This window comes from Spodoptera frugiperda, chromosome 23 (assembly GCF_023101765.2).
Source record: "Spodoptera frugiperda isolate SF20-4 chromosome 23, AGI-APGP_CSIRO_Sfru_2.0, whole genome shotgun sequence".
Taxonomy (NCBI): domain Eukaryota; kingdom Metazoa; phylum Arthropoda; class Insecta; order Lepidoptera; family Noctuidae; genus Spodoptera; species Spodoptera frugiperda.
In genome coordinates, this window is record NC_064234.1 from 6,154,345 (window position 1) to 6,176,878 (window position 22,534).

Genomic DNA, 22,534 nt, shown 5'->3' on the forward strand with positions numbered 1-22,534 from the left:
ACTGTTGCAGTAATTATCTGTATAAGCAATAAATTTTTATATGTTCCATACCTTTAAGGTTTCCGACGTTTATTTATTGATGTTTCCTTTTTTTAACGAATTAAATACTCGTCAATTTAATTTGTAATACAAACAATGGACTCCACGTCTTGACTTCGGTTCAGTTTTGAGTTAATTTATTACACTGAAATACTTGATGCTTCTTCAAAATAAGGACAGCGTTTTAATTTGTATACAATTAAATTAACATTGAAATTGTTCTTGTCTCATTCTTAGTATGACTAACTAAGATAGTATGAATAATTACGAATTAAAACAAGCATTTCAAATAGTAAAAAAATGATCGAAAATGTTCTCATATTCTTAAATATATGGTTTTAATCAAGATTATAATTAGGTATAAAGATAATGATGTTTTATTTTGTACTCATTAAGATTTAGTAATGACTTGATAATCCGTTTATTCCTGTTGAATTAACATTTTCATACAATTTATAAATTTTCCAGGTTTTGGAGTGCGATGTGTTAGAACAACTGGAAGAAAACAACTTCATAGAGAATAGTTTAGAAATTCTTGTTGATTTCTGCAACGCCAAAGATTACAAACAGTCGTTCGGTGAGTTACTATCTCCATGAAATACTTGTCGAGTTCATCCTTGTAAGATAAAAGTAACTTACGATACGCTTTACTTACTGATTCGCAATTTATTTATCACTGATACTCAATAACAACATCTCTAAGATTAGATTTGTTTTTAAAGATTACGTAAACACTTCGCGAGAATAACAGCGTCCTATATTACGGACGCAGGAATATAAAAGAATCGATGAATACACAAGCGTTCCGATTTCCATGAAGTCTAGACTTCACACATTTCATTAATTGAAGTGTATGTATCGCGTTATCAGAAATGCGATAATAAATCTAAATCATATTCACGTAATAGGAATTTTAATCACTCGTGAGTATTTAATCGCCAACATAATAATATGGTATCAATTGCCTACTGATGTATTTGATAAGGAAAGTGTGTAAATATGTTTTTATTTCTAGAAGGGAATGTGTCGCTAAGTTTGTTGGAGCGTCGTTCGGAGTTTGAGGTTCGTGCACAGAAGTGTGGGGACGACCATGTATCGACTGCCCAGATTACCAACAAGTCACGACCACCCCCTACAGCTTCTTTAGTGACAGCTCTATCTGATGCACTCCACAACATCAGCGCTTTCCCACATTGCCCCGTCCAAGCCTGGAATGAGCAAGGACTATACAGACTACTTTTCAGGTACACAAACTAATGTTTAGTTGCATGCGTAATTCAAGCTGCAAGTCACAAACACCTGCCATAACACCTGCCCAGTAATGCAGTAAATCTTTAGCAATAAGAGGTGTCACTTTATTCAGATAACACCTATCTTTATCTGAAGTTTTAAGAATTGAGTATTAAAGATAAAATATTTCCGTTCGTTATGTTCTAGCGACAAGAGAAATTGGGTCTTCCCCGATGCACTTTAAGTGCACTTCCTAGGTGAAGTGTACTGATAAAATTCTTAAGACTTTCTAGAATATAACGTAAAGTATCTTAAGTCGTTCTAGGTACAGTTATTAATATTGCGTCAACCACAACAATAGAACATTACCGTATAATGAATATTAGGAATTGCGTTGTTCAGTGGCAGAGATTCAAAACAACGTAATGTAAAAGTCAAAGTTATTACCTAATGCCATTGTATATAAAAATGTTAAGTGTTAATTGTTAACGCTGTGGAAATAATAGTAGATATTTAGATAATGTAGTAGGTTACTTAGATACATACTATGCATTTGTTGAAGAAACGGATACTTTTTTAAAGGTATACTGTGAGGAAAATGACTGATCTTTTAAAGATTTACATGGAGGTTTTTCCAATACAAAGCGCTAAACAAAACAATTACACCCACTGCTCTCCAAACAGTAGTCAATCGTATTAAAATAAACATGACGCCAGTTTTTTACCAAATCTTAAGTCCTATATAAGTACCTAACTAAATGGAGTGCTAACGACTAAGTTTTATATCATACCGCTATTCATAGCCAGTTTGTCATCAGTCAACAAGTCTCTTAAACCCACTAGAGATCCAGTTAAGCTCGCTATACGATCACATGCAACTAAATTGCAAAGCTATTAGCAGGCAATATTGCTTCCGCCCCTCTATCATTCAGACATGATTGAGACGGGTCCTGTCGGCTTTGAAGGCTTTCATGATTCCAATTAATATTATAAATGCGATAGTAAGTTTGTTTCACGTGTGTTTGAAAACGGAACATAGCATAAGTGTTAGTATTTCAATGTTGTTTAAAATATATTTAGATTTTAATAAAATGCTATTTATTTTTGTGAAAAGATATATCAGTAGTAGAATAAAATAAAAAGTTTTGTACGCTTTTAAAAATATATGTTTGTAAAATATAGTAGGTACGGTTAGTGAAATAGGTACCTACGAGTTATTAAAATTAATATGCCTATTGTTAAACCAACTACAACACGTCTTTAGCTGTTAGAGAGGTAAACATTTAAAATCGATTTGTTATGCACTTATTGCTTCACCTTAATTTTATCAAGTCCAAACTACTACTCATTAAAATGTACGTTCAATTTCTATAAGAAATGCTTATTATTTCATATCTATATTTTCGTTATACATCTTTTTTCTTTATAACTAACAACTTTAAATTCACCTCTCGCTTTAGGCACCCACTGTCCTCTCTTGTTATGGACAGAAGGGCTCATATCCAAGCCAACAAGGGGGCCTATTTATTTTTATTAGCAAACATTTAAATAAAACATTGTATACAATATTATTTGTATCCTGCATGACACTTGCACATGCCGTCTTAACTAATGACAAATGAGTCATTATTCTTAAGTAAGTATTGATAAAGTTTAGACCATACAAATGTTCTCACTTACGCTGTGCCGTTAAATATGGCTGACCATAATTAGTTGAATAAATGACTCGTGTATTTCTTATTTACAAGGAGGATGTAAGATAAAATTAAGGTCATTTTACTAGTACGTATCTAATATCTATATAATAGGTAGTTTTTAATATGTTTCGTTGGTGGAGTAGTCGCAATTGCAACTGCCGGCCAAGGGGTCTCTGGTTCGATTCCCGGGTCGGGCAAAGCATTACTGAGATTTTTTTGGTTTGTAGGAAAACACTCATTAATAGCAGAGTCTGGAACCAGTATATGGCAAAATGCTCACCCCCTATTACTTATGGGACTTATAACACAAATGGTGAAAAGTGGGTGTATGCACCACTCCACAATATATGTACAACCATTTATTGCCAATTCAGTGTGTATCTTCGGGGATATATATTTTTAATATGAGTCTTATTTGTTATTATTTTATTTTAAAGATTTAGTTATAGCTGTCTTCTCTGTCCCCGAACCAGTGCTATTTGGCTACACATTGCTTTTATTACTGTGATATCATACACACTATTCCTTGTAAAAGTGTGTACCTACATGTTAAAAGAAACAATACTTACTATGTAACGAAAAATACCGTTTCACAAGTAATATAGACTAACTAATATACTTACATATCTACCTATATACATATATGAATAACATCTTAACAGAGTTATCTTAACGATATGTTATCCCTTAACATCCATGTTTTCAGATGCGCCTCCTGGTCGGTAGACAACCAAACCGAGACGTACGAAGTTCGTGCGGCGGCATGTCGCGCGCTGCTAGCCGTGACAGCGCACAAATGCGTCCGATTATCCCTCGCCGCGACTAAGGACTGTCTACACAACTTACTAATGACTTTAATGCCATTCGGAGAAGGTACGTTGCCTTATCTTCTGTAAATTTACTTTATGTGTACTATTAATTATGCTGACTTTACAGTTAAATTGGTCGTTTCTCCATTTGTGGCTTGAGTATCTATTGGTTTATCTTTTTGCGAATAGGGTACTTGCGATATTGATATCGATTACATATTTACGCCTCTGTTTCTTGTTGCTCCTTAGATTGATTATGTTCTTATTCAAAGTCAAAGTCAAAATTATTTATTTCAAATAGACCGGGAAGACACTTTTGAACGACAAAGCAAATATTACAATATTAAAAAAAAGCAATATATTATTATGACACAAAAAGGGATTCTCAATACTTCAGTCACTAAGACATAAAATCCTACAATCTATCACAAAGGACATAAACAAAACGTTATCTAATTTTACGGAAATATGACTGAATGTTTGTTTATCAGTGCAGTTTAAGTTTTCAAGGAAAAATACTTAAGATGTGTTTGTTTATCGAGGAAAGTACTTGGGTTTATCTTGTAGGTATGAAGGGAGGCTTGAGACGCTAAGCAAATTTACTTGTGAAGTTGTGACACAAAGAGTTATTGCTTTAGGTCATTCACATACCTACAACGTACCTAAATGATTCAGCATGGATTTCAAGAAGGGAAAAATGTACTTCAGATTATATTATGACTTATAAGTAGGTATTGTAGTCTGAATCAATTACAAGTCTTCTTTGTTTATGGTATAAACGAGCAGACGGATCACCTGGTGGTAAGCAATCCCCGCCGCTCATGGTCACCCGAAACCCTAGAAGGGTTACAAGTGCGTTGCTGGCCTTTTGGGGGTTAGGAATTTAAGGGTTGTTCGGGGATTGGGAAGGGTAACCTCACTCACACAACGTAAGTGTTGTTTCACGTCGGTTTTCTGTAAGGGCGTGGTATCACGTATTATCTTTCTATAAGTTTATGATTACAAGCCAAGCCTTGTACAAAACTTAGTTCTGTATATTCAGACGAAGTCATAAGGACTTTGCTTCTTGTAATTATGATTAAGTATGAACTATAACTTAGAAGATAACGATTCCAAATAAATAATGTGTAACAAGCATATATTGGTCTATAACTCAAAGATCTTAGAATAAACAGTAATAAAATAGATATTTATGATTTGTTTTCTCAAATGGCGTATTGACTTCTCAGAATGGATAAATTCGTATTTGTAACGTATCGTACTTTGAATTACTAGTGCTTCTGTGGATTCATAGGAAGTTTAAAGAAGCATATTAGATTTATATAGCACATTGTGTATGTATGTGTTATTGTTAATCTCAAAAAACGTATTATATAGGATACTTATACACAACAGTCAAGCATTTTTAGTGTGTATAAGATTTCTGATTAATCATTTCTTAAGTATATTTAAAAAACCAACTTTCCTGTCGCAATTGTCTAACCTCTTAAGTTTTTTTTTCATCCCGTCAATATCTAACGAATATAACAAAAACAAAACGATTGTTTAATGTAGTGCAATTGTTCGGAAGTTGAGCGCGTACATATGTACCTACATACAATTCGGCGAATTTTTTTTTGTACGTATGGCAAGGTCGTAGATCAAATATAGCTTCGCACCTTTTTGACGAGGCCTTTGTCTGTAAAGCATACATTTTTTACAATACATTAAATATCTATTCAATATTTTTTGCTGATTTTACAAAATACTGTAGTAGTGTAGTCGCATTTGTACTTTTTATGTAGATTTTTTGTTTATTATGATGTATGCTGGTTTTAACTAGTAATAGCAGTGGTGTGTAATTATTTTTGATGTGTTTTGAATCAAATATTGTCAGGTTGGAGATAGGTATCAGTTATTTTGTTGTGTAAATTACGGGCAGTAATACGAACAGGTAGGTAGTTTTGAGACTATATTTACATGCGTTTTAAAACCTTACGGATTCACTGTTATTATATTCGTAATTGATTAATTCCAATCCATGAATTCCTCCAAACAAATAGTATACCTAACATATAAAAAAGCTTTCCAAGTTTGAGTTAAAATATCTACCAGTTGAGAGGCTGATAAATCAATCAATTAATTAATTAGCTGCGAAGTATCACGCCTTTGTTTTGTTTGCACTTTGCTCAGCTAATCACTTTAAAGATATTCGATCTCACGGCAAATTATTGAGCAATTATTGGCCTATTGCTTTCAATTATGTACTTAGTTTACTACCATTTACGAGTCAATGTATGGTGAAAAATACAAGCGTTTTATTCCCCGAAAGAAAACCCATCTACAATAATTAACCCAAGTTCATACAAAAGTAGTCTGTAAACATTGGAAATAAGGTTAATAAAGGTTTGTGAGAGAGGAAACTGGTGTCCTCTTGATCGTTTAGAAACAATATATTTTTAGTAAATATGACGACTGGTTGCGTCCAGACATCGAAAAAAGTATTTATGACATCGTTTGACTTTTTTATTAATGCAATAAATACAGTCTGATGTCATAAATACTATATTTAGTCACACTTCATCATGATGTCAGTCACAAGACACAAGAAAAAGAGTAGTAGATACTACTGTACATAGACTTCCCCTAATGACTTTCATATCAGCTGGTTGAAAGCGACCTGCAGGGCGGCATCCAGCGGTTCTGTGACTTTTATTACGCCATCTTGCATCCACATAAATAACAAGAGAATTAAGTGTAATGTTTGTATCAAAAAAATTGCAGATGAAGAGGCAGAGATCTGCATAGTGGCGCGTGCGCAAGCTATGTCGCTGCTCGCGTCGTTGCTTGCGGAGAAGGCAGCTATCGACACCGTGTGGCAAGTACTGAAAGACACGCATCAAACAGACTTCTTCCATTTACTTCTGCAGAGCTTGGAGAGCGATGAGATTGGTATGTTCATCTTAACTTTAAACGGTAGATCCTACTCCGCCTATTCACCAATTGTGTTATAAGTCCCGTGTTATAGAGGGTTAGCGTTTTACCATATATTGGACACAGTTAGAGACTTCAAATCAAATTCGAGATTCCTTGCTCGGCAGTTGCACCTGCGACCACTCGATCAACGAGACAGTCTTTGTACAAACATAAGCATTTATAAAACAAAGTCTGGCATAGTTACATCAGGTGTAATTTGAAAAAGATTAGATGGATTTGCATCATGCATCTGATTGATGAAAAAAATATTTTTGACATCTTTCTCATATGTTCCACCACACGTGGTGTTCAATTTTGAACTTTAATCCGGATGGGATTAAAATTATTACCAATTCCGATAACTAGAACGGAAATGGGATGATAAGTACTTAGAGGCAAATTGTTTATATGTAAGATTGATTTTATCTATCTACTGTTTAATTATAATTATGTTTTTATCGTAACAATTTTACCAGATTAAAATTAGAATTTGTTTTCAGTCGATATAACATACTACAACAAGTTTAATAAGAATTAAGTTGGACACTGCCAGACAAAGTTCATATTTAGAAAACTGTTGTTTCTTCTTTGACCATTAATTAATTACATAATATCAGCATTGGTCGAACCGTCTTCGTAAATTTTATCTAATGCAACTTCTTGAATTTTTGCATATATTTCAGATTACGGAGAAAAGACAGGCTACCTTTTAATATAACCACTATATTTTTTTAAATTACAGAGCTCCAAGACGCAGCCCTATACTGCCTCACACAGCTAACCCAATCTATGTCACAGAAGCGACACGCAGACAAAACAAAAGACGAGACTTGTGCAGAGTTCTATGATAATCTCAAATCCCCACATTGGGATGGAGTGCAGATTGACAAGTGTGGTGGTGGGGATAGCGCGCGGAGTAACGACTGCCAACCGGAGTACTTGGCTGAGGAAATATTTAAGGCTCTGATTTATATGTACAAGAAATTAGCGTTGGAGAACAAGAAACCTGAGTCTAGTGAAGGTATGTGACTGTAGGGGGATAGATATCATTTACCTAGAAAAAAAAACCATTAAAACTAAAAGTAAGTAGCAGCTTAGGAATATTTATCTCTTGACTAGGAGCAGTCTATAGCCGTCTTTCGGAACACAATTACTACGGTACTGAAATCTAAAATGTCTTTAATTTGATAGAATGAAATCCATATCCATATCCGCAGTTGCGGGCTACCTAGCGCGTTTACCGGAGTCCGACTCAAAAAGCAGGATTAGGAACGAGATGTTTTTTAGTCAGTAAGAGTCTGAAATTCCCTTTCGCCTCACCCAAGACGGGAGAAGTTATTAGAAGATTTTCCCCCCTTAAAAGAAAAAGAGTCAAACCCGTAAACACATAACTTTTGAATTAAGAACATTAGTTAATGTGTACGAAGTCACTCTGATTAAACATGAAATTATATTTAATATTAATACCAACTACACGTTAAAATTACGATGAAACCGTAACATCATTCGCTACTTTGTTCATCAATTCAAAACAAGTTATATTTAGATTCTAGACTTTCAATTTTCTACTAATACTTAAATCAATGTAACATTAACTGTAATTAAAATATACTTCACTATCAAGCTATATTAACCAGTATAAACTGACCGTTGGATCTGCGTAAAGAATATAGTATAAAGGGAGACCAAGAAAAACTGGTTTTGTATAACTTTACGCGTAGCCATGTACATTGATTACATTACATAGTAGTTTTATATTGTTTGTTTAATGAGTCTAGGAGCAGACTGTTTACTTGCGTTTTTTGTTATCAAACATTTAATTAAATTACATTTGAAATAGGTTCCTACATTAATGCATACAGTTACATCAATAAACTATTGATTGTGTTATGCATAAGTATGTGTGCAGTAATTACATTACATTATATTGCTAGTTTTATGTAGCAAGTTATTAAGAAGTTTTAATGGAATTTTCTTTCGTGCGTTATAATTTATCGGACAACAAAATTAGGTTTAGTATACGAAACGATGATTTATTAAACATTATCATCATCATCATCAGCAGCCTATAAGTGGCCACTGCTGATCAAAGCTTCTTCTCACATGTAGAAGGTTTGAGCATTTATCATCACGCTTGCTCAGTGCATCACGCCCAAAATAATCAAAACTGATTATTTATTACCTTAAATTATATTTCTTCCTCCTTTAACGGGGTCGGCAAGAAATGTCTTCTTCTATTCTCCCCGATTAGACGTCTCTATCACAGTACGTAATAAAATTAATGTTTCTATAGTCATTGTAACACTCAATTCTCGATTCGCAATAGCTCGGTAAAATTGTTTGTTTAATCTTTATTTTGTATCTATACAGGCATATTAACTTTTACAAACTGCACATAATCACATCACTCAAAACTAGAGTTGTTTGTACCATATATAGTAAATCTAGATGATATAATTACTGATAACCACATTCTAATGTTCTCAATCGGAATAAGAGAGTTTATTCAAGAATTACAACTTCAATTCATCAGATTTATATCACATGCTACTTACATTTATGTAATTACCAGTAGTAATCGTAATTCACTGTTTATAAAGGAGATATCTTAGTCTTAATGATGTCATAGTTCACTTACTATAGCTAAGATATAATGTTGATAGTATAGTATAGTAATGTGTCTGTGTTTATATACAATCTAGACTGGATTTGGTCTAAATTACTACTGTAATCTAGATCTTTTATCTAAATCTAATCTTTTCGATAGTGGATTAGATTGGAGATCTGAATCTAGTGTTTTGGTGAAAAATAAAGTCTGTTTTTTGTTGTTATTGTATTGTATTATATTTGTTTTGTAATCATAATATGTAATACTGTAAGCTATAATTTTATTAAAAAAATATGCGAAGTTAAAACAAAGATTTTGCATAAATCTTCCATAATGCAAAAAAGGGAAAAATCACCAAAAATTAACACTATTATCACAATCAATAGTTGTTCCAAGTCTGGTTGTGGTCATAATGAATACTGAAATGATATACATATCGTTTTTTGACAACTAAATTCATAACATAATTTCCACACTTTCCAGATGAGCGCTGGATACGAGTATGTTCATGCTTGGCGTCCGTCCTATCGGTGAGTGGTCGCAGCCGTCAGTATGCGGTACATCGACATCTGCCTCGAGTCCTGCTGACCACGTTGCAGGCTGTTAGAGACCATCTTTCCATGCATGGGAAACCCGCTGATGTTATCAAGACTGCGAATAATGTGAGTGACTACTTGTAATTATTGTTACGTTTGAATGAGAATGGAAAAACATTTAGGGATAGTAAATCTGAAGTAGTATTAAATTACACTGGACGAATGGGCCGTCTCGACTGGAGTAATACCATGGCCTCACAGAGAAGCGACGTGAAACAACGCTTGCGTTGTGTTTCGTTGTGTGAGTGAGGTTACCGGAGGCACAATTACGCCTATTCACAATCACCTATCCCCGATTCCCCAACAATCTTTAAATTTCTATCTATATAAAAGGTCGGCAACTCACTTGTAACGTCTCTAGTATTTCGGCTGTCCATGGGCGGCGGGGATTGCTTACCATCTGGTGTTCCGTCTACTCATTTATCGGCTTATACTATAAAAAAGTTATAGATGTATTTATCCTTACAATACAGGCAAAGTCGACTTGTTATTTTTCTTGTAAACAGAACAGTACTACATATTTGTAGCACGTTGCAGACAAGCGATGATTAAATTATTGTAGAATAATGTAGTAACATTGTAATGTGTCGAACCGTAATATTTTATTCATTTCGCGATCGATAGAATACATAATGCCGATATGTGTTTGAAATACATAAGTAAATAAATTGGAATTCTTTAGTTGATCAAGTGCAAATTCCGGATTATTCTCAGCTCGTAAAATATAGAATTTTCTTATTAAGTTATACTATTTATGTAGTCATTAAAACCCAGGTCGTATAGTGACGGCATTATTATGCATTTGTTCTTACACATTTGATTGATGCCGAGCAGCAGAGTCCTCTGATAAACCTAAAGCTTTTTATCTCCAATCTGCTTGACTAGCGTGGCGAATATAACAAACTCTTTAAGTAGAAAAGACTCATAGACCTTAGTAGCTGATATAATCTTGGAAAGTCATCCAATCTTCTCCCGCCTTGGATGAGGCGAGAGGAAGTGTCGGACTCTTACGGACTAAAAACTACCTCGTCCTATTTTTCGAGCCGGAGCCCGGTAAACCCGCTAGGTAGTGCGCCATAAGCTAGGATACCATAAGCCATTTTTTACTAAGTTACTCTTCCAGTGCATTTTTACCTAATATTTAACCATTTGTTTTTCAGCATCCAGTGCTACAAACACTATACTGGCTCCTGGTAGTAATGGACTGCCTGATGCTGGAGTGTCCCGCGGCTAAGGAGAGCTTCGCAGACGACAACCTGACCGTCTCCCTCTGCAGACTGTGGCCCTGGTGTATGATGACTGAACAGCTGCGGCTGGCCGTCATGCATCTCTTGTACACGTTCACTAATAATTGTCCTAAAGGTATGGTTTTAAGATAATGTGGTTTTTGTATGATAAAACTGTAAAGTGTTTTATTACCGCACATCTTCTATCACTTGTATCGTGAATTTCAACTTCGTGCTCTTCAGAATAAATATATCTTGTATACAAAACATTACTTCGAAAGAAAAGAACTAGCGTTATCATCAACATCAGTAATTTGTTTGCTTAAAAAGTTTCTCAGAAGCTGACTGAAACAGCCCTACTTGGCCTCAAAACAAATTATCTGATTTACTGTCTCACTATTATGTAAGTTGATCTATAGCAATTATGCAGGAGTAAAAAAACCTAATATTAATTATGTAATAGAAGCATTTATGTAGAAGTAAACTTAATAATAATGTTGTATTGCAGCGTGGGGCGGTATGTGTGCGTGTGTGGGCGGGCGCAGCTTGGTGTGCGAGGTGTGCGCGCTGTGTACCCGGGAGACGCAACTGGCGGGCCGCGCGCGGGCGCCCGGCTTACTGCTGTTGGCGCTGCATACCTTGCGGCGCTTACTGCCGCACCACCACTGCAGGACTATACTGCTTAAGGTTACAAGACTATGTTTAAATAGTTTTTAAACCTTTGAAAACTGTCCAAAACCAATCCTCCACTAATATCAAGAGATTTTGAGTAACAATTAATTCTTAGGTACTTCATACACAAAAATCACTGGTGAATATTGACACGAGGTTAATTAATATTGAAACTTGTTTATTTGTTGAATACTGATTTAAATATTTAAAGAACGCTATTTTATAGTGACTAGATTTAGGGATTTTTTTGATCTTTAACAAAAACTTGGAAAGTGTTTTAATTTGATTTACACATTTATAGGTACTTAATCCTCTTTTTTTGCATTCTACTCCTTACCTACAACATTAACCAATAACACAATGTATTACAGAGCGAAGTACTATCAAGTATGTACCGGCTGTGTATCCGTGAGCGTGTACGTGGTGCGGGTGTGGGCGGGGCGTGCTGGGCTCGTCTGTGCGAGCGCGCGGCCCGCACTGCAGAGGGCGCCGCCGTCGTGCTGTCGCTGCCGGCCGGGGCCGCGCCGCTGGCCGCGCTACCGGCCTCGGTGCGAGCGGGACTGATGCCCGCTATCGCTCATGCCGCGCATCATCAGCGTATCACGTTCTTACAATCTCGTAAGTAATCTATACTATCTATATACTAATATTATAAAGCTGAAGAGTTTGTTTGTTTGTTTGTTTGAACGCGCTAATCTCCAGAACTACTGGAACGATTTGAATAATTCTTTTTGTGTTGAATAGTGCATTTATCAAGGAAGGCTATAGGCTATAAAACTACCCCACGCTATAACCAATAGGAGTCAAGCAGAGCGGGTGAAACCGCGCGGAAGTACCTAGCTAGTATTTTCTAATAACAGTCACTGTTATTATCGTGACTTTTCTTTAACATACGGAAATGGGCATATTTTCGTATTGCGTATGACTGTCTCGTAGAAATTATGACTAGATAGATAAATTTACGTGTCGTCAGAGTCGATTTCCAGATCGGGCAAAATACGAATGAAATTAATTTATTTGTAAATTTACAATAAGTAACATCAAAAATCCCAATGTAGTAGTTTGCAGCTGATTTCTCACAGGCGTTATAATATTATTTTCGAAAATAACGGTTACTATGGCAACAACACATAAATTACTTGTACATTTTCAGCTGATCTATTGGAACTGCTGTCTGGAACTTTGCTGGCTGGAGACACCGCGGAGATTGTGTCAGCTTCGCGAGCTGTCTGGGCATTAGCTGCTAATAACCACAAGGTAACTTGAACCTCACCAATACTAATAATAGTATACAATTAATAATAGTGTATTTTTTATTTAGTGCAAACTTATCTAAAGGACCTTTGCTCAGTTCCGCTTCGGGCCCGTAAATGGTAAAAAGACCAATCAAATAAAATGTAATACCATATAATAATACCTGCCACACAGGAGACAAATGACATAATATTTAACCCCTGCTTGATAAATGACACTAGCATTAGTCAGGTAGAATATAATAGAAAAGTTAGTGTTCGATATTGTTATTTATAGATGACAAATTAATTGTCAATTCCATATAATATTCTCTATTATTTCTAAAGCAGAGCTAAGTAAAGCTTTTATCTTCAACAAAGAATAAATGAACTATGTATATCTTCCTATAGCTTCTATTATTGAACAGTAACTTAGAATTGAAATTATAGAGTGATTAATGTCCTAGGTTTTGTGTCTAAGAGCTAAATACCTGCCATTTAATTAATTAATTTATACCAATAAAATAATAATTAAATAAGATTGAGATATATATTATATATTTTACTTCATTTCTTTTTTCAATATAACTTTGATATTATACCTTGTTTTTTACACCTGCTTGCCAAATTGTGATTAATTATTGTATGTAGAAGTTTTTGCTCAATTTCGTCATGTTTGTAATCTAATAGTCGTTTTTGTATTGTATCTAAAATATCTTGTATGAACTGGATTTTTTTATACACGCTACAGTTACTTCCTAGAGCTTAGATATTGTCGATGCGAAAAGTTTGTCCTGTCTTTTTCCTTATGTTTTATACATGTAAAAGAAGACGTAGTATTTCATCAACATAAAGAGCCACAGTATGTTCACTGCTGAACATAGACCTCCCCTGACATATCGTAGTATTTAAAGCTATTCAACTGGTTTACTGCCTCGTTGGCCGAGTGGTTGCAAGTGCGACTGCCGGGCAAGGGGTCTCGGGTTCGATTCCCGGGTCGAGCGCAATATTACTGGGCTTTTTTCGGCCGGGACTTCCAACATAAATTGTGAAATGTGGGTGTACATTGGCATTATGTGCCATAATGTGCACCTCTGCCTACCCCATCGGGGATTAAAGGCGTGACGTTAATTTAAGATAATTACAATTTTAACGCTTTTCAACTGGTTTATCTGGTGAACTGATATTATATTCCATGATGTGAAGACTTTCAATAATAGAACAACTGTTAAAACACTCGAGAACTATTCTGAATAATAAAACGAATATTGATTAATTTTGCATACTAGTATTATTTTTAAGGCAATGCGCTGTATGCTCATTTAAATTAATTGAAACTTGAGGTTGTGTTTGATTTATAACACGATAAATTGGAATTAATAATACCTTATATGTAAACTTGTTATAGGAATCCAGTCTTTTATTAAAATAATTATCAAAAATAGATTCGTTATTAACTGTTCATAGTGTTCATGATAAAATGTCAAATGCATAAATATTTGGTGAAGAAAACATTTACTAATTTTAATTATTTGTCCTTGTGAACGAGACTACCTAACTTGATTTCTTTATCTTTATTAATATTGTTTATAACAAACCCGATTCAGTACCCAAATGTATCAAGGGACAGGAACGGGATTACCAAAACAAAAATAATCACAAGGATTTTCTGGTTAACTTTTATTTTTCAATTTTTTTTTACATTTTAAGGCAACCTGTGCGAACCTGTTATAGCTCACATACGAGGACTGTCAGTAGAAAGTCACGGGAAGATTAATTAGAGAGAGAGAAAGTTTGTCAATAAAGTAAACATCAGTACGGGTTGAATGTCTTTAATGCAGTGTCTAATATGTGCTTGTAAAATATACATATTAAATGATAAATGATATTTATTTTTGCAAATAGGTTACAATGTAACTCTTTTACACGTCAATCTCTTAAATAACTTAACGTCACTTCTTATCAGACTACTCTGAGAAGAAAATGCCGAGAACAAACTCAGAGGTCATAATCTCTTTCAAAGTCCAGACAAAATCAATTAAAGATGTCGGAAAACATTATAATAATTAGGCCGATCATACAAAATAGTCTAAAACTGCTTTTATTGTTTAGGCAAAGCTGGTACTTCGGAGCGCGGGCGTCGCTTCGGCAGTGCAAACAGCGTTGCAGCGACTGCAGCGCTCTGCACGAGAACCCGACGTACAACGCGCCCTGCAACTACTCACATACACCAACACTGTGCTGCAGACCACGTGATAATCCATCTTTCTTTTAAAATGTTTAAATTACAGTGTGCCTTGTAATGTTGATTCTACTTTGATGTTTATAAGGTATATTGTTCAATGAAATGAAAGACTTGATTGTAATTGTATTTATATTTTTGCTAGTTAAAATTTGTTGTGATAAATGAATTTCGAATTTTATATATTTTTTGAATAGAAATTCTTATAATTGGCCGCTATCAACCCTAACCAAAAAAATGTAAGATTCATAGCAATTGGCCTTCCATTATCTATGCCTACCCTCATGGGAGAAAGGCGTGAGGTTATGTATGTATGTATGTTTGAAATGTTTGAAAAACCCGTCCTTAGTTTAATGAAATAAAGTTACTTCTTTTTATCATTATACAATACATACAACCGCTTGTAAACAGCCTTAATCCTTAGCAATATAAATCATCCCTAATTCTGAGACCAGAATCAGCCCTAATTCAGGATGGCTTAAAAAGTAAATATACTATAACTAGTTATGTATCTACATAATTGTGTCATCCAAGTCATATGATCCTGATAATGTGAATGTTACTATGTATGTATGTTTATCCTTACCTAATCTCATGTTTGTATTCAACAATTTGGCTGCTAAAGCCCGAATACTGAAACGCTACGCAAATTTAAGTGATATTAAAAAATCTAGCTATCTCTTTCATTTTATAAAGAATTTGTAGTGACAGAACTATTTCTGAGAGCGTCTTAAAATTGAGTGACGTTTGAGTATTTGACCATAAGTCACATGATTTTTGTATTAATGGTAAATGAATTATTCTCTCAAAGAGCGGATCTGATTACAAACTAACAGTATTAATGTTTGTGTGAGTGTGACTCGAATTTGGACTGAATGTAATTAAATGGTAAGTATGTATGTTGTAATTTGTAATAAATGCATTTTTTTTAAATATTTGGTGTTTTGTTTTCTTTATAAAGTTTAGTTTAGCACTTAAGTTTCACTGACGTATAGACTGACAGACTATCAATTATTTGTTGACATTTCAAAAGTACCTACTTATGGTTTAATTGGAATAAATTATTTGACTTTGACTTTGAGTTAAGTTTAGATCTAGCTTTATTTCCGTATACTGAAATCTCCTTCAACGGTACTGAGACAGTAAAAAGGTTGCCATTGATAGATAATTTTGTTTAACAACACTTACTTTTATGACATGTCATTATAATAGCCTCATTGGTCGATGGAAACGTGATTGTCATTTTGTGAGTGGGCGCAGTTTTAGGTTCGATTTTAGAAGCTCTCAGTAATATCATGGAACCCAAAATTGTACTCTATATGTAACGATGAAATTCATTTACATATAACATATCGAAGTGAATGTAACTCTCTCCCCCAGGCCAGAGGATTAAAGGTCTTAAGGTCCAATGTTATGATATATTTTTGCACAATAATTATTATTGCTTGCTTACATAATACAGAACCACTATTGGTGGCGGTACAGACAAAAAGAAAATAATATGTACTACTTATTTATTCGGTTGAACCAATGGTGTTATTATAAAATCTATTATAAGGTAAATACCCTCACTTGTAAACAAGTCTGTTAAAGTTTAAACTAGAGAGTCTGTCGTATGTCGTCTGTCAATGGGTCGATATTACTTAAGATCATCACCTATGTACCGCTTGACGGTTGTGTATCTTGAATCATAATGAGTTGCCGTAATAATCTAGTCCAGTATCATATTTAATGGACCGTTAGAAATCGTTTGTATTCCAACAATAAATATACAATTAAATAAACACATTTTTCCTGTTTATTATGTCAGCATGTACCGACACTACACACTGTACTTATATACCACCTCACGAACGTTGGATAGTGATAATTGAACATAGTTTTAGTCCTCCATACGAATGTGTAAGACGCTCGTGTGACTTTTTATTCGATACACAATTATAAATTAAATTTGTTTTTATAGAGTGTCGGTTTCTATCAATACATACGTACCTACGTTTCTTATCGAGTGCCTAACACGAAGCGACTTGGTGTCATAATAAAATAGTTTCAACAATAACCTGATGTGCTCCAACTGTCAGACTTACTTGACCTTTACTGTGACCGGTCCATAGAAAGGTGTTCAAGAGCAGCAGCCAACTTTTTAATACTCGTTCATATATTAAATCGAGTCGGAAGATAATGAGTAACAATGTCCATTGTGTGCTCGCAGTACTAACTCCATCTGCAGCAACTTCGATTGTTTATTTATTGAACATTGTGTAGGTACTTATAGTATAAATAATGGAATGAGGAACGCGTACCCGCAGTCTCCAGTGTTAAAACTGACAACAAATACACGTCTCGTATAACCAGTCGCAACGCGGCCGGTTCCGCGATAAGGTTCGCTGTCGATAGCGCACAATCGGCGCACACGGTGACCAACATTATTTTACGGGAAGTTTACGTTACTTATTATCGGCGCAAGGAGCGATAATCCGCGTTTGTAAGGCGCCGGTTTCGTGCCGATACGTTCGCGCGGCCTCCCTCCGTGTCTGCGCTCATGTCAGTCACATCCGCCACGCGCTGATCAATAAGGAATAATGAGTCAACGGGACCCCCGGCGCCGGACATATCGCGTCATAGTTCATAGTGTTTGTGTGCTCCCACCCAGTGTTAGTGCAGTGGCAACGCGAGGAGATGTCATCGGTTCAGTTCAACTTCCCGCCGGAGAGCTACTCGGCAGTTTACACTGCTGATGGAACTACTAATGCGAATGTGAGTACCGGTGAGTGGCACTGGCGAGAGACGGCGTTATCACGGTGCGACGTCGCGCCGTGCGTGTGCACACTGACAAGGCCGTACAGCGCACACACTGGTGCATTCAACTCGTTTTGCGAAACACTATCCATATTTCTACTAGCGCTGCATTGCACTGCGCGGGGTCTCTCAGGGCTAGCCAGCCACTAGCCAGCGTCTCGCAGCTATTTCTAATACGCATGCCCATTAAAGAAACGGTTATATTTGCATTGTGATATGGTTTATGAGGGTATAAACTACATCCGTTTTGGACTTTATAGACTTCATAACAGTAGGAATCTTACTTTAACCGACGTTCAATAACCTGCGTTTAGTTTCAAATGCCCCAGAAAGTAGAATTTAAAGTGAAATGAATATTGTTAAGCGTTAATTTATTGAATCCATTAACCTACCCACTGTCTGCATCATGAGGTCAACAAACATGGGTTCAATCAATGTTTTTGAATATCATGTTACGCCTAACTGTATGGTCAACAATGCATATTCTCGTATTGTTTATGCAGACATTATGTACGTACTGGGTTTATAATCAGCGCAATAAAACGAATGTTTAATCCTAACATTCCCAACGGCGCGGCCGCTCGCGTCGTCTTGGAGCACGCACTTGGGCGCCACATCTGCTTTGTTCTTTGTCCTGCCAAGGTTATCACAGTATTTGTGTATGAACAAATAGTACCAAGAATTTTCTAAAATATTAAAAACAAAAAGCGATACCTACTTAATATAGTGTAATAATAGTTGCGTAGCTATGTACCTACTTGATTAAATAAATAAATATGCATGAGTTATTTTTCACTTTGTTGGGTTATGTAGGTATACTGTAATATAGGAATGTCATATTTTGTAAGCAGAATGTTTTCTACTTAAAGTTCATGCTCTGATTGGTGCAACTTGCGTCATTATTATATTATTAGCTTCGTAACGGCCAATCACAAAGTCGTGCTGTGTAAAGGTGGATTACAGGCCTTACTGTTGTCAGTGCAATGTACCGTTATTAGAGCATAAACCTCTATTTCCTACAGGTAAACAGTGTCTTTGAATTAAGATCTCCTCCAGTATTGTGTTCCCAAATGTATGCAGAGTTATAATTCACTTGAAGTAGAGAGTATGGAAGCTTTTATCTCGTGTTCATGCCTTATAATAAGTGTATGGACGTGACTGAATGAGGGTCATGAGGTCATAAAAAGCGTGTAGATACTTGTACTAGGATGGAATGTAGGTAAAGCATCCACATAATACGGATGCAATGGGCGCTAGTGTTGCAAGAATACAGTAAGAAATTTCGCAATAAGAATCAATGTCGATCGATCAGAATTGGATTCAAGAGCAAGCCCCCTGATCCTAATTACTTATACATATTACGCACATCTACGCATCTAGTTACGTAGATGATAAGAACCCCTACCTTAAACCTAGCCAAACGAAATTTGAATAATAAATACAAGTAAATAAATTGAATATGCGCTTGCGCACATTATATTGAAAACGAAACGAATTAAAATAACCAGGTGCTGGATTGTTTTGAATACTTGCATTTTAATTTAAACTTGGACGTCATACGTTTATAAGCATTATTATTAATTAAATAGTAATATAAATAGAGTTAAGAGTACATATACTATCCGTGTTCTTACCAGGGGAATGGTTAAGACTAAGGAATTACATGTTTAATAGATACCATACAGCAGCGCCCTCTGATACTTAAACCTGAGACTCTTAATCCATGGTCTCCAATCCGCCAGACAATCGTGGACAGCATGAAAGATCCCTATTATGCAGGTTGCTTAAGCCTCCCTATGGTCTCCAATCTGCCAGTCAAGAGTGGACTGCAGGGATGTCGACCTGTTAGGGGCTGTTACGTACTGTTGATAAAGATAATGGTAGAATCTTACCAGGTGGCGCGCTGTGGTTACTGACTACCTTCATGGCACAAAGGCATGAGTGAGTTTAAGTGTTACAGGCATATGTCTTTTATGTATGTCTACATACCTACCTTACATCAACAACGTATAAGTGGCCGCCGCTGGATAAGGCATCTTCTCACACAGAAGGTTTGATCATTAATTACTACGCTTGCTCAAAGCAATTTGGCTACCTACGTCATACTTAGTCAAATTAGTAGGAAGATATGTAATTATTCACTTAAAAATAACACCCGTATGTAGGTCAACAAGCAATGATATGTGCGTCAAAAATTACATTAACATAGTAGATACCTAATATTTTCCTCGAAGCTGCTTTTAGTAAATTTTATTTTCCGGTAATCTCTTCATTATTTGGTACATTACCTACCATACACATAAGATTATTGATTAAAATTCAAGTGAAAGTTATAGATGTTAACACGATTAAACAAATGAACAGATCCTTCAACATTATATTACCGATGACTTATCATTTATTTGTAACCCTAGACGTTAACAGTTTACCGGGGCTTTGACACGAAAAGGAGTAGGAACGGGAAGTCAGTAAGTGTTTGACACGTTGTTTTTCCCTCTCGCCTCACCGAAGGTGGGAGAAGTCATAATTTTCCCCTCCCCAAAAAAAAAAAAAACGTTAATAGTAAACAAAAGGATCTGTAAACTTAAAGTCTGCTTGGTATCTAGATAATAATCTTACTTATTAGTAATGTGCCTACAATACTTATTCAATGTCCTTGTCTGTAAGAAACCGAGACCGGACACTACGGTATCCGGTAACAAGATATACCAATAGCAATTCCAAGAGACACCAAATTGGGCTTGGTGTCACATGATACTAATAAAATAGTAAGTCACATGATAGGAACGAAATCCACAGAAATCATATCAACATACCCTACGCCTGTTAAGCTACAATACATTTTAGACTCTGTTACCAAAATGATAAAACTGAAAATAAACAACGACAGTTTGTGGTGATTTTGATGTGCGTATGTCTACTCTAAGCATGTTTCAGATAAATACAATAACAAGAAGTGGATAACAATAAAAAAAAAAACTATTTGATTTACAAGTGCTAATTGAACTGAATTTGGAAACGACTGCGACAGGTGAAGTACCTCGGATTCCGAGTGAATAGGTTTTGTTTTTATAATAGTGTTTGTTTTGTCTTAGTCATTGTATTTGTGAGATAATATCTATTATGACCTTACTTGATCCTGAGGACACTTTACGCCGAGAAGAAAGCAAAGTGAAAATCAAATAAATGTATTATAAATATAATAGTATCATCATAAGGCATTTTGGATTCGAAGTGGCCTTTATACCAATGTAAACAATAATTAGGACTTAATGTGTATAATAGTGCTGAAAATTGAAAAACCGACAAAATATTAATAAGAACTTCATTCGTCATAGGAATCAAACCTGGGACCTTTTGCTCGGCGTTGGATAAAATTGGTTTCGTTTTAACACCTCATGTTTTGGTAAACTGGGAAACAATGACCTCAATTATGCTTTAGGATCTAGGTCAAATTTTTTTCCTTTAAGTTAAATTTTATTTTGTTCAAATTAGTTATTTAAAATTAACATATTATTGTATTTTGAGTATTTTGATCACGTAGAAGGTCTAGTGTTATTATTTAAACTTAATCCGAAATTCTATAGAAATTGATCTGGGGGAGCCTATGTTCAGCACGTAGAGGTCTTGTGGCTGATATAATGATGATATTATAGGTTTACTAGTTTCTGCCAGCGGCTTTGCCGTTCTTGTGGGATAAAAAGTATCCTATCACACATGTCAGCTCATTCTCTGCTTGTTTACCAAATTTCATCAAAATCCCTTTAGTAGTTTCAGCGTGATTGACGGCCAAACATCCAAACATTTGACCAAACAAATAAACTTTCAAGTTGATAATATTAGTTTGGGATGTGTAATATGATAACTTTAAGTACCGATAAACTGACAAAATGCAAGATATCAAGAAGAAGAATCGCGAAGATAAAATATTTTACTGCATAAGTATGTAACATCTCAGATTTGATTGGTCAAATCAGATAACAGGAATAACTAGTTCGAGGTGAAACGAGTTTCAATTTATTAGTTTTAACTCCGATTATGACTTTGGAGGAACTGGTTTAAATATTGTTTTCCAGAAATAGGTTGGTCTATGTCTGGGGTGCGGCAGTGATTTGCAAATTTTAACTTTATAACCTACTGTATAACTTTTGGTTTCGTTTGCAAATCTTGGGGTCGAAAAAATATGCAGAAGAATTCATGCGGATTTTAACCTCTGACTTGTTCCGTGCTAATGCATTTTTGTATACCTACTTATATACAGGTTGAAGTTGAATTCGACGAATACGTATTTTAAAACGAATGATATTTCTGCCATTTTTAGTCTTAATAAATGATTACTGATGTATTTGCATGCAACTGATGAAGACTAAAATAACTTAAATCAAACCAGTATTTTTTTTATTTATTGATGTTTTTGTAGTCGGTTCTG

The 22,534-nt window shown here is 35.2% G+C and overlaps 2 protein-coding genes across 3 annotated transcripts in view; both read left to right on the forward strand.

The window, feature by feature from the left end:
* Positions 1–16,241, forward strand: part of LOC118266764 (rotatin) — a 44,641-nt gene extending 28,400 nt beyond the window's left edge. Inside the window, exons 23-33 of the mRNA XM_050703105.1 lie at positions 508–616; positions 1,055–1,283; positions 3,673–3,839; positions 6,539–6,706; positions 7,473–7,751; positions 9,822–10,000; positions 11,095–11,296; positions 11,669–11,847; positions 12,204–12,450; positions 12,986–13,089; positions 15,177–16,241. Coding sequence (XP_050559062.1) covers positions 508–616; positions 1,055–1,283; positions 3,673–3,839; positions 6,539–6,706; positions 7,473–7,751; positions 9,822–10,000; positions 11,095–11,296; positions 11,669–11,847; positions 12,204–12,450; positions 12,986–13,089; positions 15,177–15,320 — 2,007 coding nt within the window. The 3' untranslated portion in view covers positions 15,321–16,241. The remainder of the gene's footprint in view (positions 1–507; positions 617–1,054; positions 1,284–3,672; positions 3,840–6,538; positions 6,707–7,472; positions 7,752–9,821; positions 10,001–11,094; positions 11,297–11,668; positions 11,848–12,203; positions 12,451–12,985; positions 13,090–15,176) is intronic.
* A 962-nt stretch (positions 16,242–17,203) lies between these two features.
* LOC118266803 (inositol-trisphosphate 3-kinase homolog) overlaps positions 17,204–22,534 on the forward strand; it is a 114,899-nt gene continuing 109,568 nt past the window's right edge. The window contains exon 1 of one of the 2 annotated variants that reach the window (XM_035580374.2): positions 17,204–18,063. In XM_035580374.2, coding sequence (XP_035436267.1) covers positions 17,986–18,063 — 78 coding nt within the window. In that variant the 5' untranslated portion in view covers positions 17,204–17,985. Of the gene's footprint in view, positions 18,074–22,534 lie in introns of both variants that reach the window. The other variant, XM_035580377.2, reaches the window with a different exon arrangement.